This window comes from Fistularia commersonii, chromosome 33 (assembly GCF_037954325.1).
Source record: "Fistularia commersonii isolate RoL2024-O1a breed Wild chromosome 33, RoL_Fcom_v1.0, whole genome shotgun sequence".
Lineage (NCBI taxonomy): Eukaryota > Metazoa > Chordata > Actinopteri > Syngnathiformes > Fistulariidae > Fistularia > Fistularia commersonii.
The window spans coordinates 1978328-1994891 of NC_141316.1; the positions used below are offsets into that span (position 1 = coordinate 1978328).

At 42.2% G+C, this 16564-nt stretch overlaps 1 protein-coding gene across 1 annotated transcript in view; it reads left to right on the plus strand.

Moving 5' to 3' along the window:
- ccdc57 (coiled-coil domain containing 57) overlaps positions 1–16343 on the plus strand; it is a 34800-nt gene extending 18457 nt beyond the window's left edge. Inside the window, exons 14-21 of the mRNA XM_086140513.1 lie at positions 6092–6359; positions 6430–6621; positions 9575–9687; positions 9850–10072; positions 10680–10780; positions 11582–11734; positions 11818–11998; positions 15810–16343. Of these exons, the coding sequence (XP_085996639.1) occupies positions 6092–6359; positions 6430–6621; positions 9575–9687; positions 9850–10072; positions 10680–10780; positions 11582–11734; positions 11818–11998; positions 15810–16015 (1437 nt within the window). The 3' untranslated portion in view covers positions 16016–16343. The remainder of the gene's footprint in view (positions 1–6091; positions 6360–6429; positions 6622–9574; positions 9688–9849; positions 10073–10679; positions 10781–11581; positions 11735–11817; positions 11999–15809) is intronic.
- The last annotated feature ends 221 nt before the right edge of the window (positions 16344–16564 follow it).

Consider the following 16564-nt stretch of genomic DNA (forward strand, 5'->3'; position numbering starts at 1 on the left):
GTGTGCTGCTGTTGGGTTGGGTTGGCCCACTCAATCTGGTAAGGACCCAGGAACTGAGGGACCATATTTGGGACTCCATCTGCAATTGAAAGTCCGAGGATGAGAGCCACACCTGTTGGTCCACCTTGTTCTCTGAGGCAGGGGTGCGGCAGTGATTGGCTTCCTTGCAGGCATATCATTGGCCTTTTGGAGAGAAACGTGGTCTGTCTTCCACAACTGGCATCACTGAGATGACCCTGGACAAAATGAACCACAACCTCGGGCTCCTGGGCAGGAAACAAAGTAGGCTGAGAGTCCAGAAAGAATTCGAAAGGAGTGAGGCCGGTGGCTGCACTGACCTGGGCATTTAGCGCGTAATCCACCCAGGTTAGGTCCTTATTCTTTGAGGAGGGATGATGCGCAACAGAGTCGACTCAAGGTGCTGGTCGGCCCATTCTGCCTGGCTGTTGGTCTGGGCGTGGTATTAATCTCCTTGCAGAACGCCCTCCAGAGTTGATGGATGAACTGAGGGCCACGGTTGCTCACAATGTCAGTTGGGAGTACATGGAGACAGTACATATGCTTCATGAGGAGCTCTGCTTTGTCTGTCGAGGAAGGGGGTTCAGGGAGAGACACCAGGTGTACCGCCTTGGAAAACCAGTCTACTACAGTGAGGATGATCAGGTTCCCTCTAGATGGGGGAACACAGTGTGGTAACAGAGAGTGGAACTCCACAGAGGAAGCATGGAAGTGTGGAAGTGCATTTCTCTACCTTAATGAAAAGGCTGTTGTCCAGGAGTTGCTTTCAACATTCACCTCACCTTCCCCACACACACCACTTGCCTCCCGTACCACTATCATTCTTGCCTGTTCTGGTGGTCAACAATGCTGAATCTGTTCAGGGTCGCATCTTGTATCCCTTGTCCTTACCTTTCTCACTGGTGTATGCCAGCGCTTCTCCATCTGGCCACGCATCCTAGACTGGCTCTCTCTTGTCGCTGTATGCAAGCGCCTCCCTGCCTGGCCACGAGTCCCCCAACTGGGCTTCTCTCGTCCTTGTACGCAAGTGCCTCCCAACTGGATCCAACTTGCCTCAGTAGGTGCCTGCTTCACCCAACCAGGCTTCTCTCATTCCTGTCTTCACCTGTTTGAGTAACTGTTCATCCACTGCTCCCCCTCTAAGTAAACTCTTCTGAACTTACCTCTCTGTTCTGGTGCCGAGTCTTGTCTTGGCATTGGGGTCCAACTACAGAACCATAACAGTAAGAATTCCCCAACCCAGGATGATGTTATGGATAAAATAGAAATAGATATCACACATAGTGTGCAACACCCGCTCCTTGCTTTAGCACCCAAGCCATAAGTTTAACACTTTTAAATATTCTTGGTGTGCTTAGCTACTGGCCAAGCCATCCCACTGGTCAATGATATTCAGCAAGTCATTCAAAATCTCATGACAGACTGTGTGGCTCACTATTAGCCAGGCACACTGTATACTGGGACATGTTAAAGGTCAATTGCAGTGATTACTTGTAAATGTCAGCGTGGACATATCAAGTAGTCTGTGAAAGTAACCTCAGAAGTGTCCTCTAAAACATATTGCAAAGCAGCATTGGGAGCAGTGAGTAAGTCATGAATTTTAGAAAGTAAGGGTCTGCATGACAACTTCTCTCCTGGAACCTACATGACTTACAGTAGTACTGTCATCAAGCCATTAAACAGCCATAGCATGTATTTATTATTTAACACAATACTTCCGTTAAAGGGCATTGTCTTTAAGGTTCTCTAAGTGTTAGTGTCACTGATTGCCCCCTCTTTCTTCTGGTTTTGACCCCCCACCCCCACACTCCTCCCAAATGCCATTCTGTATTTGATAATTTCCTATCTAGTCTTGTCAAAAATCTTGTCAAGGTTATTATCCCCAGTGATGATCATTTTCACATTAACGAGCGCAGCTTATTCTCTTGGCTGCGAGTTCATAACTAATATGAACTCATGCAATTGTGAAAAATGACTCTTGCCCAACATATAATCAAGGTTCTACATTTACATTTGGCAATGTCAACCACTACTGAAAAATTTTAACCTGTCAATTTCAGTCCCATGTAACTCGTCATGTTATCCTTAACAAACAGAGCCCCTCTGAGTTTCATGCACAGCCAAAACATCACTGAGTTTCAACTCTGAAGCAGAACATCTCAGGGCATGGTCACATTTTTAAGTCCGGACCAAGGTTCAAGCCACTGTTCATGTTTTCTTAACATTGGATGCATTTGGCTAATGTTGCATTTGGCAAATGTTTCCATGCTGCAAATAGTCAGGACAAAGTTTCAGTTTAATCGAAAAACCATATGCAACCATTTTTGTTGTTGGACCGACCTTTGGCAGCTTGCACCATGGTAAAGACAGAAGGTCTGGACTTAAAAAATGGTAACCATGAGATACTCTTGAATTGAAACTGCTGTTTAACTGTACAACTCCCTTTCAAAACATAGTAAATGCCAGTTCTAAATGTTAGCCATTCATCTGTTCCATTGTGTGGCTATGAAGGAGCTTTTTCTCCTGTAAAACATGTCAGACCTAATTTTAAATAATGCCTTATGAAATTACTAAATTCAGAGTCACAAAATGTTCATATTGAATGTGATGTGGGCTGTGAGTCACTTCAGCAAGACATTGTGATTAATCCTGCTTCCACAATTCTATTATATGTATTTGTTGAGATGCTTTTGGTTTAAGACACTGATTTTTTTTTCTTATACAAACTGGATGAAATAGAATTCCCTTGTGTTGCCAAAAGGACCAAAAATAGATATTTCCTGAAAATCAATCCCCAGCTACTGCCAAAGAGTAGCTTTGAGAGATACCGCACTTGCCAGCATGACACTACTCAAAACAGAATCTGTAGATTATCTTGACCAAATGAATCATTGTTTCTGGAATAGGAGTGACTGTTTTTTATTTTCTTTTTTCAAACATTCATTTGGAACCTTTTATGTGCCTTGTTATTGTTGATGTATAAAATAAAAATAGGAAAACAATGTTTCACCCAAACCCAGCCACAGCTTAGTTGCCAACAACTGAAATTAAGAATGGCCATTTCTGTAAGAATAATGAAACAAAAAAACTGCTAAATTTCCTTAACTGTAACAGAGATTATGTTTTTTGCACAGACATCCTCTGTAGATTCTGTAATTATGTACAACATCTACATGTATAACCAAACCATGTCAAATTTTAAGAAGAAAGAAGGTTTTAGACATCTTATACAAATGTAGTTTCTATCATTGGGTTTGAAGTCTCCAGATGTTGCCCCCCATTCCCCATTCCAAACACTGCCCTCCCATGTCACATGTGTAGTATCATATTTCCAGTGCAGCGCTTATGCTCTTAAAGCGCAATCATTGCTTTCCAGTTTTAGGCCATGGCCTTTTCTTCGAGCACCCTCAGAGGAATGATGGCCTTTGAGCCTGGCTCATAGCCACCCTCCGTGTCAACATTCCGGCCTCTGAGTGCCCCTCTGGCACAGCAAATAACACAACACCTTCTCAAATTACTCCAAAATCACTTACACTAAATATCTGAAATGACACACACACACACCCACAGAATATTTATGTATAAGCTGGGATGGTGTTATTGATCCTCATTCTCTTCGTGCAGCACATTATATATAGATAAAAATCAATACATACATTAAGGCCCAGAAATATTTGGACAGTGTTACAATCTTCAGGATTTGGGCTCTGCCTGCCACTACATTGAATTTGAAATGGAACAACTACAACGTAATTGAAGTGCAGACTTTAAGGTTTAATTCAAGTAGGAATTGTAGCTATTTATATACAAACACCAATTTCAGGGGCTAAAAAGTAATTGGACAGATAAACATAACCCTGAGTCAAATTTTACTTTCAATATTTGTTGAGAATCCTTCAATGACTGCCTGAAGTCTGGAACCCATGGACGTCACCAAAGCTGGCTTTCCTTCTTTGTGATGTTTTGCTAGTTGTTGTTTGTGGGTCTTTCTGCCTTGAGTTTTGTCTTGAGCAAGTGAAATGCATGCTCGATTGGGTTGGGAGCCAGTGATTGACTCTGCCATTGCAGAATATTCCACTTCTTTGCTTGGAAAAATGTCCGGGTTGCTATAGCAGTATGTTTTAAATCATTTTCCACCTGCGAAGCACTGTCCAATCAGCTTTGCTACATTTGGGTAAATCTGAGCAGAAAGCATATCCTTATACACTTCACAATTCATCTGGCTGCTTCTGTCTCATCATGAATAAACACAAGCGAGCCAGTGCCATTGGAAGTCATGCGTGCCCATGCCATCACACTGCCACAGGAGATGTGGTATGCTTTGGATCATGAGCCGTTCCAATTCCTCTCCAAACTTTCTTCTTCCCATCATTCTGGTACAGGTTGATCTTAGTCTCATCTGTCCAAAGAATGCTGTCCCAGAACTGGGCTGGCTTCTTCAGGTGTTTTTTGGCAAAGTCAATTCTGGTCTTTCTCTTTTTGAGGCTAATTAATGGTTTGCACCTTGTGGTGAATCCTTTGTATTTACTCTCATGAAGTCTTCTCTTTATGGTAGACATAGATACTGACACACCTACTTTTTGGAGAGTGTTCTTCACTTGAGTGGATGTTGTAAAGGGGTTTTTCTTCACCATGGAGAGGATTCTGCAATCATCCGCCACTTTTTTCTTCCGTGGACGTCTGGGCCTTTTTGAGTTCCCAAGCTCACCAGTGCACTCTTTTTTTTTCTCAAAATGAACCAGTGTTGATTTGTCCACTCCGAACATTTCTTCTATCTCTCTGAAGGATTTCTTCTTTTTTTCAGCCTCAGGATGGTCTGTTTCACCTCCACTGAGAGCTCCTTTGACCGCATGTTGTGCAACAAATTCCAAATCCAAACGCCACTCCTGGAATCAACTCCAGACCTTTTATCTGCTTAATTGATGACAGGTTACAGAGAAGAGAGCCCATGCTGGCTTGTTTTTTTTTTTGCAGCCTTCTGAGTCAATTGTCCAATTACTTTTGGTCCCTTGAAAAAAGAGGCGGCTACATATCAAAGAGTTGTAATTCTTAAACCCTTGCTCCAATTTGGATGTGATTACTGTCAAATTAAAAGTTAGAGTCTGCAGTTTAAGCCCATACTAATTACATAATTGTATCCTGAGCTAAAATAGCTAAAATAACAAAACTTGTGTCACTGTCCAAATATTTTTGGGCCTACCTTTATATATATATATATATGAGTGTGTGTGTGTATATATATTTATATACATTTTAGTTTTATGGTATTATTAAATTGGTATTATTGATCCGCATGTTCTCTACAAGTTGCACATGTTGGATGTTTTGGAGAGAATGTCAGAGAACCCAGACTGAAGATAGTTCGGTCATCTACAGAGGGGGGATAGTGAATATATTGGTAGATATATGCTGAAATTTAGAACTGCCAGGCAGGAGGTCTCGAAGAAGACCAAAGAGAAGATTTATGGACATAGTGAAAGAGGATATGAAGTTAGATGGTATGAGAGAGGAGGATACAGAGAATAGGGTTAGGTGGAGAAGGTTGATTCGCTGTGGCGACCCCTATAGGGAGAAGTTGAAAGGAGAAGAAGATGTTCTCTACAAGCTGTGATGCTGCTATAGGAGCTCATGAATCAGCTTATCTAGCAGACGAGACACAGGAGAATACAAACAATTAGTTTTGTCGGATGTTAAGCAGCCAATTGACATGGCTGTCTTCGCATGGGTTTGATGCGTTTACCTTGTCCAGTCTGCCATCTAGTTGGCAGAGGGTGTCTGTGAAGGAAAGTGCGGCACGCAGCGGGCCAGCACTGCTGTTCAGCACCGAGCAACTGCAGTGTCGCACCCATGTCTAGGCGTGACGTCAGCCTGACAGCCTATAAAATGTGGTAACTGTGCATGTAGTTATTACAGTTTATGCCGAAGCACTCAAGAGACGTCAGGTTTTTCTGGACAAACTGGTTGTGAATCATCCTGATCAATCCCATGTGATCAATCCCAAAGTTCTGCCTGGTTTTTAAACCATCTTTTTTGTTGCATGTGTGTGTGGTTGTGCATGCATTTTCACCCCCAGGGTCTCATGCCAACGGTAGAATATCTGGCGTCAGAGGACATCCGGTCCCTCCAAGAGCAGAATAAAGCTTTACGGACAGTTGTATCCCAGATGACAAAGGACATGGAGGCTGTTAGTCTTCTCCTGCCCCAGCCCCAGCCACAGCCTCAACCCCAGCCCCAGCCCCCCCTCCAAGCCCACTCTTCTCATCCCATCCTGCATCAACAACCACCAGTTGGAATTCAGAATGGCGAAGTGCTACAATCCCAGACCAAAAGTAGCCCAGCAGGTACAGATTTTGTCACGCATACTGTATGAATTGATAACTGTATGTATCACTTCATGCCGCCTGTCTTTAGTTCCAGACTACACTGAGGCTCTGGAGCAAGAGGTGAGCCAGCTGAAGACCAGATGCAGGCACCTGGAGGAGCAGCTTAAAGGGGGCGTCACCAGTCCCCCTGACTTGCATCCAGCCACAACGAAATCTAAAGAGAACCTTGGCCCTTCACACACAGACCCCACACATCGACATACCCAGGGACTTCAGCAAGGTAATCTTTTGGCTGAGAGATTCAGGTTCACATATGAAAGACTTCTGATAGTCTTCTATTGCATAGTACCCCTGACACTGTTGCAGCCTCATATTCTACAATCTTTCTGTCAAGTAAATTGTACAAATTAGGTCACCACCAATTTAGACAATCACTGCCAGTCTAGATATTCAAAAAAAGAAAGTTTATTAAAAGCAGTTATTTCTATCATAGAGCTGAAAAGCATGTTATTTGATGTACCCAGCCCCAAAATTTAGGAGTCTGCTAGAAAATTGTATTGTGCTTTTCAACAAATTGCAAGGAGTTTTGTTTTTTTAACAGTTAGGCCAGATCAGTACTTGCAAATTAAAGTACTTGGAGAATTATGGGAAAGGAGGATGATGAGAATGATTAAGACATCAGCCTTCTGAAGGGGTCAGAGGTGGAATGGATATCATTTACTTTCTATGTTATAGAATCTTTCCCTTTTTTCCCTTTCGGCTTTTCCCTATAGGGGTCGCCACAGCAAATCAAACTTCTCCATCTAACCCTAATCTCTGTATCCTCCTCTCTCACACCAACTAACTTCATATCCTCTCTCTCTATGTCCATAAATCTTCTATTTGGTCTTCCTCGAGACCTCCTGCCTGGCTGCTCCAATTCCAGCATCCATCCACCAATATATTCACTATCCCTCCTCTGTACATGACTGAACCATCTCAGTCTCTGCAAATCATCTCTGCAAACAAGAAGGGGTTCAGAGCTGTTCTCTGAGGTCCCACCTCCACCTTGAACTTCTCTGTTACCCTTACAGAACACCTCACCACTGTCTCACAGCTAGCATACATGTGCTGCACCATTATAACATACTTCTCTATCACTCCAGACTTCCTCATACAATACCAGAGTTCCTCTCTCAGCACCCTGTCTTATGCTTTTTCTTGGTCTAAAAAAGCACAATACGGCTCCCTTTGACCTTCTCTGCACTTCTCTTCGCATTCTCAAAGCAAATACTGCATCTTTTTCTAGGCATGAAACCATACTACTGCTCACAAATGATGACTTCTGCTCTAGGTCTAGTTTCCATTACTCTTTCCCATAACTTCATTGTATGGCTCATCAACTTTATACCTCTGTAGTTGCCACAATTCTGCACATTCCCCTTATTCATCAAAATGGACACCATCACACTTTGTCTCAATTCCTCAGGGATCCTCTCACTCCCTTCTCTCTCCTTATCCGCTTTCCTTCCAGACGGCACACCAAGTACTCTCCTACCTGTCTCTTATAAAATTAGCTGTAGTTGTCATCCGGCTCTCCATGACGACCCAGAGCCTTTTTCAACTCCTCCCTGAAAAACATACAACACTCCTGCCTTTACAGCTTGCACCACTTTGTCCCCTGCTCTTCCTTTGTCCTCTTGATCTTCTTTGTCACCTGAGTCATCCTACAAACCATCATCCTATGCTGCCTAGCTACACTCTCACCATCACAGATCTCTTTCAGATTCCCTTTTCTGTATAAGATGTAGTCTACCTGCGTGCTCCCTCCGCACTTATATGTTACCCTATGTTCCTGCCTTTCAGGCAAAAAGTATTCACTACAGCCATTTCCATTCTTCTTGCAAAGTCTACCACCATCTGTCCCTCTGTGTTCTCATCCCAGATAGCAAACCTGCCCATCACTTCTTTGTCACCTCTACTGCCTGCACCAACATGTCCATTGAAATCTGGACCAATTACCACCGTCTCATCTGTGGGACTATTCTACATCACTTCATCTAACTCATTCCAGAACTTCTTCTCCTGTAACTCACATCCCACCTGTGGGGCAGAGCCACTAATAATATTGAGGATCACACCTTCAATTTCCACTTTCAAACTTCTCAGTCTATTTGATATTCTTTTCACCTCCAGAACATTCCTCACAAACTCCTCCTTCAAGATAACTCCTACTCCATTTCTCTTCCTGTCAGTACCATGATAGTACAACTTAAAACCTGCTTCTAAGCTTCTAGCCTTTATGCCCTTTCACCTGGTCTCCTGGACACAGTATATCCACATTCCTTCTCTGCATCATGCCAACCAAGTCTCAACCTTTTCCTGTCATCGTGCCAACATTCAGAGTCCCTACCATCAGTCCCAAAATCATTGCATGTCCTATTCTCTCTCTGCCTCCGATCACATATTCCTCCTCTCCCTCTTGGACCCACAGTAGCCCCAATTTCCCATGGTACCCTGTATGATTATTGGCACAGATGGCAGTTGTTGTTAACCCAGACGTCAACTGAAGTTTTAGGCATCCAAGGGCATCCAAGGGCATCCAAGTTTTACACTGGATGCCCTTCCTGACGCAATCTCTGCATTTATCTGGGCTGGGACTGGGTCACTGGCCAGTGCCACCTCAAGGTGGGCTAAGGGAGACACTGGCCTGTGCCCCAAGTGGCTGCATTGTTTGTGTGTTATAGAATATTGGATTATATTAAATTTAGAGTAACCGGGGGCAGTGTGGCGCAGAAGATGGAGCATTCGTCTTTGGAAACAAATGTTCCTGGTTCGATTCCCGGCTCCTCTTAGTGTGTGGACGTGTTGTTGAGTAAGACACTGAACCCCTAAATGCTCCTCTGGCGCTGGTCAACGGCATGCCTACTGCTCATGGTCCATCCATGATGGGTCAATTGCAGAGAAGACATTTCCCCACGGGGATTAATAAAGGATAAATTATTACTATGAGTGTAATGATTTTGTAAAATATGACCCGTCTCTATGTCTTGCTGCCGAATGTGATAGCTCAACAATAGCGTTAATCAATCCATGTGGTCAAACCGTTTTCATGAACTATACCTAAGTAACCCAATCAGAAATGTGCACTTTGATGGCAGAAATTATTAAATAGCATCATGTTAAAAGGAGTATTGAGTATTTGAATTGAACTTTGTCTTGACACCATTTACTTTCTTCCATTATTGTTTCAGGTGAATACTCGGGTAGTTTGTATTCAAGGAAGCAGTCCAACCCTACCACTTCAGAGAGGCAGGAGTTTGTCGTGGAACCTATCCAATCTGCTCTTACCAACATCGTAAACCAGGTACTAGAGGAAAATCATAAAATAGCTGAGTTCAGTTAAAAAACACAATACCTCTCCTCTACATTTGATTTCTATAGAGGGGTATTTCCCCAATCAGTTCACCTATCAGCTATGGCATTCTAGTCTAACCTTCTCTTCCTTCACATTGTTTTGATGCGTCAGCTCCAAGAGGAGAACCTCCATCTCAGGCAGCAGCAACAGCACTGGGCTCCAGATTTGACGTCAGTCACCCGTCCCCAAAATTTGTCGGGTGAGAAGAGTGAGCGGGGATGCAGCAAGTTCAACCAGGCATCATCAGTCATCGCCAGCTTGTGCAGAGAGAAGCAGCAGCTGATGGACATGGGGAACCAGCTTCGAACCCAGATCACCCCGGCTAGACAGCAGGGTACGATCTCAAACACACACACACACACACACACACACACACACACACACACACACACACATACACACACACACAGTTGTTACTCCGCAGTGGTCAGACTACTGTAACAGCATGACATCAGGACCCTGACAGATGACTCGATGATTAATAGAAGCAACAATGTGCTGATACCTGCTTATCAAAGTTAATTTTTAAAGTAATGTTTCCAAAACAAATGCATTATCCGTGATTATTTTTAAGGGCAAAAATGATAATGATATCCTGGGAAAAACAAGTTAAATTTTACAGGGTGTTCACAAAACACTGGGAAGAAAATCTCAAAATCTTAAAAATAAACGCACAAAACTGAGTGTTATATTACCATTTCCACAAAATGTATCACTCTACATCTATCAGTAAACACGGGCATTATTATTAAATACTCGTCACACATCTCCTTCATGAACACTTTTTACATCTAGATTGAAACACTTCATAGATATTGTGCTTTTGACAGTGGGACTTTTACTAGTATAAAATCCAAATGCTTCACATTAGGAGGTAAAAGACTTTAGCATTTTTAAAGGACATGCAAACCCTCTGTAACTCCCCCTTTATTGCCTGACAGAGTCTGTGGAGCTAGAGGAAGAGTCATCCCCAGAGAAACAAGGAGAGCAGGCCGGGCGTCTGACCTCTCTGGAGAAACTACAGTACCAGCTCACCACTCAGGTACCTGCTCCGGTGTCTCATCTCTCACCCTCAAGCTGCTCCAGCCCCCCTGTTTGTCACTCCACACAAGGCCCTTTCCTGATTCACCACAGAAATATCCTCCCCATCTTCTTTTGTCTGAAAAACAGCTTCTATCCAAGAGTTGTAAAGCAATCTCTCCCCCAACACCCCCTAGTAAGCTGCCAGGTGTGTGAGTGCCAGAGCACTCACACACCTGAACCCCTACCTGTTCAGGCACACACTAACACAATGCCCCCCTGCTGACAACCACTCCCCCCCCACAGAGACAATCTCACAGCCACCCAACAATCTCACCTCCTTGCGCTAAACTGCACTTTAAACCGCAGTCATATTCATGTCACTCTTCATGCCATCTTGCTGCTATATGTATATACCATGTCCATTTGTATATAATATCCATACCGTACTGTATGTATCATGTCTATTCACTATATATATAACGTGTCTATTTATAATCCTGTACATACTCCAAGCTGGGGGCTCTGACTACAGATCGTCATTGTGCCTGCACAATGACAATTTAAAAATCTTGAATCCTTGAATCGTCAGAAAGAAGTATTTCAATTCAATTGACTTTTTATTGAAACATCTCTCACACTGTGTTAAATAGCAAATTAGGTTGGAGTTTTAGAGGTAGGAAAAGTGTTAGAATATCTATCAAAGAATTCTAAACACTTATTTTGATGTTAGGCACATTTAGATGAATGAAGACATTGAGAAAATGTAACATTTATACCAGCAGATAGCGCACTGAGACCACTGATATCTGTGTTCCCTCAGGAATTGCTTTTTGCCGTGAAGCAGAAAGATGGCACTGTTGCTAAACAACTCCGTGGACACAGCCACCACAGTCCCTCCGGTAAAGGGGCTAAAAACCCCTGGTCCAAAGGCCTCAAATCCAAGTTTACACCTGAAATATTGTCTGATACGACGGTAACTTAAAAAAAAGAAACTTGACTATTCTATACAATTCAAATAAAATATATTAACACAGTCCTTCTGTGTATTCTCCTCAGGGCTCCAGAAACATTGAGAACACGCCAAGGATCAGCCAACCACAGAGGCCACCAGAATTGAAGTCCCAATCCGTTTCTACTGTTTCCTGGTCACCATGGCAGTCAGAGGAGTCTCTGCAGCCATTACAAGACCTTTGGGAGATCCTGGACCATGGACTCAGCACGTCTGCCAATTCAGAAGGTATCCTCAGTGGAGCAAAGACTCCTGTTGAATAAATTCTGTCCTCTTATAGGATGACTAGGGGGCCCCTTTTCTCTGCTATCTTTAGAAGCATCAGAACCCAGCTCAGACCGCCTTACCGCTGTAAGAGGCACATAAGCACCGCACGTTGGACTATCAGTTGTCCCCCCTATTGCTGGTGTGTTGCCCATGTGGGCTGCAAACCAAACGGTTCCAATAATGTAGGACACGTTCTGTGGTGCTCTGTTAGTTTTATACATGGGCTGAAAGTGATAATCTGCAAATTTCTGAGCAGAGCCTCTTGATGGGAAGCAAATTTCCTCCAGCATCAAATAAAATGAAAATTCTTTACTCAGCAGCTAATTGGATGGAAGGAGAATTTCCTTCAATAAAGTATCCCTTGATCAGCTAACACATTTTTTCTCTCTGGGATATGGTCGGACGATTTAAAATGTTTAGGAACTGCTGCTTGTGGTTGCAAACACCCAGTCTGGTTAGCGTTCAGGAGCAGGCCAGGCACAATGATTCTCATCTATTGTAAGTTGTTCCAGAGCTGAAGGGCCAGTGATAATTGTCCAAGTGATTGGATGAAGCCCACTTACCTCTTTGCATGTCACATTAGGTGAAAATCTGGTTGAGGGATCAAGACAGTTGGAGGTTTTACAGTTACAAAAATGACAGAATGCTGTCATCATATTGATCCCAATGCACTCTCCTCATTGACACCTCTATGGAATTTGACCCCTGTTTGTTTTGTCATCTGACTCAAAAGCTGCATCATGCTCCTGAACGAACTCCCTTACACTGCGTCTGGTCAGGGAACACCTTCAGCAACCTCTGCGTCACCACACGTCCTGTATCCTCACATTAATCCAGGCTGACCCCAGTGACTGATATGGAAGCCAGTAGTATAGGGAAGAAGGAATTAGTAATGCTAGCCCTCTACATTATGCCAACAGCCTAAGAGCAGGAAAGCCCCACTACTCTAAGCCCCACTGGATCTTCTGCAGACTTTAAGGATGACAATCCTTATTAATAGACTGAATAATCATTCAGTCAGTTTGTTAGTGACGAAATGTCTCCACCTTGCACTGAACATGTCATCAGAAACAGTGCTCGCACTATCACCAATGTCTATTCGTTTTCTTAGCATTATCATGGGTGGGCAAGAGCCAATCACAGCGATAATTGAGATTGGAAAAGTCCTGAAATAATGGCCTTAATAATGGATTTATTCATTTTTATCCATAGCACCTTATTCTAATTTCCATCATTACTCATCCAAACATATCTTCAATTTCAATGAATATACTTTTGACCTAATTTTTGGCCACTGGTTAAGGACTGTAAAATCCTACCCCTGATTTTGAGGGGGCAGGACTTAATCATAGAGCTTTGTGGGACACATAAGTGCAGTCCTGTGTGAGGCTTGATTAATAAGGTGCTTCAGTAAGTCAACAAACTAGGGTACATTAAGTTCATGGACATAACCCTGTCAATGAAAGTCATATGGGCACAGGGATGGTAGGAGACAGGGGCGTTGTTACTAAAATGTGTGGCCTTATGGGTGGAAATTTCAGAGCCCGATCACCTCAGGGAGTGGTTTCACAACCACATTTGGAACAAGATCAGACTGACAAGCCTGTGGCTAGACAAACCTTTTGCACTCACCCCGACAACAGGTTTATCACTTAAGATAAATATTAGAAAAAATAGATAAATATTAGCTTGTGTTATTTAAGATAAATATTAGCTTGTGTTACTTTTTTCTGTTAGAAGAAGTAGAATAAGCCTGAGTACTTATTGAATAAAACTTATTGCAAATATTGATAAAGATTTTGAATTATTGCCTATTAGAACTACATTAAATAAGTTATTTCTTATGGCACTATCTGCAGCATTTCCAGGGTAATTTCTAATGAGAACATTTTTTCACAGCCAGAAAAGACTTTTCTTTAAAGACGTATCCAACATGCCTTGTGGTGACAAGAAAAAAAATTACAAAAAGGACACAAATTACAGCTCAGTTTTCTGCTCTCTGATGCTATACAAGTGTTGATGTAGACATGCCGTATCCGGATCCTGCCCATCAGTCCACTCATTTGACCGCACATTCGGTCAGTGCCACAAGTTTATCCCAAGACAGGCCCATTTCAATTATACATCCGCATACCGCTTCAAAGATCTCCTTTCAATTCATATTTCATTATATTTCTTATTCTTCCTCCTTTCTACTATCATCTATTACTGTTATGTTTTTTACTTGAAACTCTGGCACAACAGTTTACTTCGGGATTAATAAAGTTGTTCTCATCTCATCTCATCTCATTTCCCATAGTTGTGCCTTGTATTGATCTTAACCCCAAAAGTTGCTCTGTTACGCACAGATCTGAGTCCACTCCACGGATAAAAACCGACAGCTGCGCAGTATCAGAAGTGTAGCTGCTCTCTCCGTGAACATATACTCTGCCCCTCACGTTTCTTGACGCCCCCTTTTTTCAAGGTCCACTTTTCGATGAGCCATTTTTGGGAGTGGGGTAGCTGACAGTTGACAACAGGTGACTCGGCAAGGCCAGCTGATGAGCGGGTGGGGCTCCTGCTTGCCGGCACTTGTGCATTGTGGGACTTGTAGTATTAATGCTGCTTGCAACACATTGGCATGCCACCTCTAATAGTAATAAAATATTATCCTGCGGGCCAAAGATAACCCCACCCATGCAACTTGACACACACAAGCACATGTCCTGTCGGAGCTCTTTCAGTCGTAGACTGATACCACCAAAGAGCTCCACTGAACGCCACAGGAGGTCTTTCCTACCTGAGGCTATCAGACTTTTTAATTCCTCTTCCCTCAGCCGCAGGGAATCTTCAATCTTTGTAGTTACTGCTAACAGTTAGACAATTCATATTTCATTATATTTCTTATTCTTCCTCCTTTCTACTATTATCTATTACTGTTATGTTTTTGTACTTGAAACTCTGGCACAACAATTTCCTTCGGGATTAATAAAGTTGTTCTCATCTCATCTCATCTCATCTCATCTCATCTCATCTCATACACACAAGCAAACAGATAAGATAAGATATGATAAGATAAGTACTTTATAATCCCCATAGGGGAAATTCAGCTGTCACTGCAGCACAGGGCAGAGGACAGGTAACAAAAGACAATCAATATGATTAGAGCCATTAAAAAGGACATAGACAACAACAGTAGAAGGATAAAATAGATGACAAACTCCTTTACTATCCTTTGAGGACAGGAGTAAAGTGATGTGAGTGAGTGACAGTTACAGGGAGTGTCCTGTGGTAACAGATGCAGCTCCGGGTGGTCAGAGTTGTGTGCTGTATAAACTGCTGCTGTACAGTCTGATTGCCATGGGCTCAAAGGGGACTGGTAATACCTGTAATATATAATAATTATTAATACAAAAATAATTCCTTTTTCTTTTTTCCTAAATTTTGAGTCCAGAACCCAAACGAAGGTGCCATGAATTTGTAAACCAATCCTTTCTTATTATTTTTTGTGATCCAATGTAATTTCCTGTTTTTGATTTGCTTTTATTTTGTTTAATTCATATTTTCACAGAACATTTACCAAGGTAATTTCTTGTTAATGTCTATATGCTGTTCTAATTTTTGGCATAATTTTGGTTAGGATAAAATATAAATTTTTATTTTTGGCTTATGTTATTTTATTTTGGTTCTTAGCAATTGTCATTTTAAAATTATTCCAAAAAAGTATTCTAAGCAAACAGTGAAAATGCTGTAAATTTGATTAATACCTCTATCCTATTGTCTGCTCATAAAGGTGACAATGTTGTGAGCACGAGGAGTGAGGCCCAGCCTGCAGATACTGGAGTGAGTTTGCAGGGTATCAGCGCTCCCATCCATAGCCATCCCTCAAAGCAGCAAAGGAAGGCTCCTGAAAAAACACCACAGAAGACGTCCAAGACCCCCAGACCTAAAACTCAAACCACAACTACCAGGATCAGGAACTACAATGTGAAAGATTGATGAACAATGAGGAAAGAGATGCTGAATAAGCCACCTGTGAAAGTAGTTAAGAGATGTTATCAACATTCAAATCATGAGGGTTTACAGATATGGACTGAGAATGATGATAGAAGGAAGACAGAATGTTGCTTTATGGGAATTGTATACACTTTATCCATAATACCTATTATTCATGATATTTTTCAACTTCAGGGGTCATATTTGAGTTGTTAACTCCAAAAGAATATTGTCAAAGTACTCATTTTACACAAGGAACAACACAAAGTTAGAAGCTCATCATCAAATGCTGACACTGTAAAACATTTTGGAATTAAAAACACTGAAGAAAGATAACTTCCAGTTTAACTTTGACTAACTTAAAGTCTGAAAGAGTCTCTGGTAAATATTGAACTCAGAATTTCAGTTTGCTGACAGCACAAGGTGCTGTGTGGTTAGGTTGTTAGCTACAGGCATTACTTCCCTTACAAATAAAGTTGCTCCAAGAAACTGGAAAAACACTGAAAAAGCCCTGAACTGTTTCAGTCATTCTATATCCTCAGGTCTTTTGAA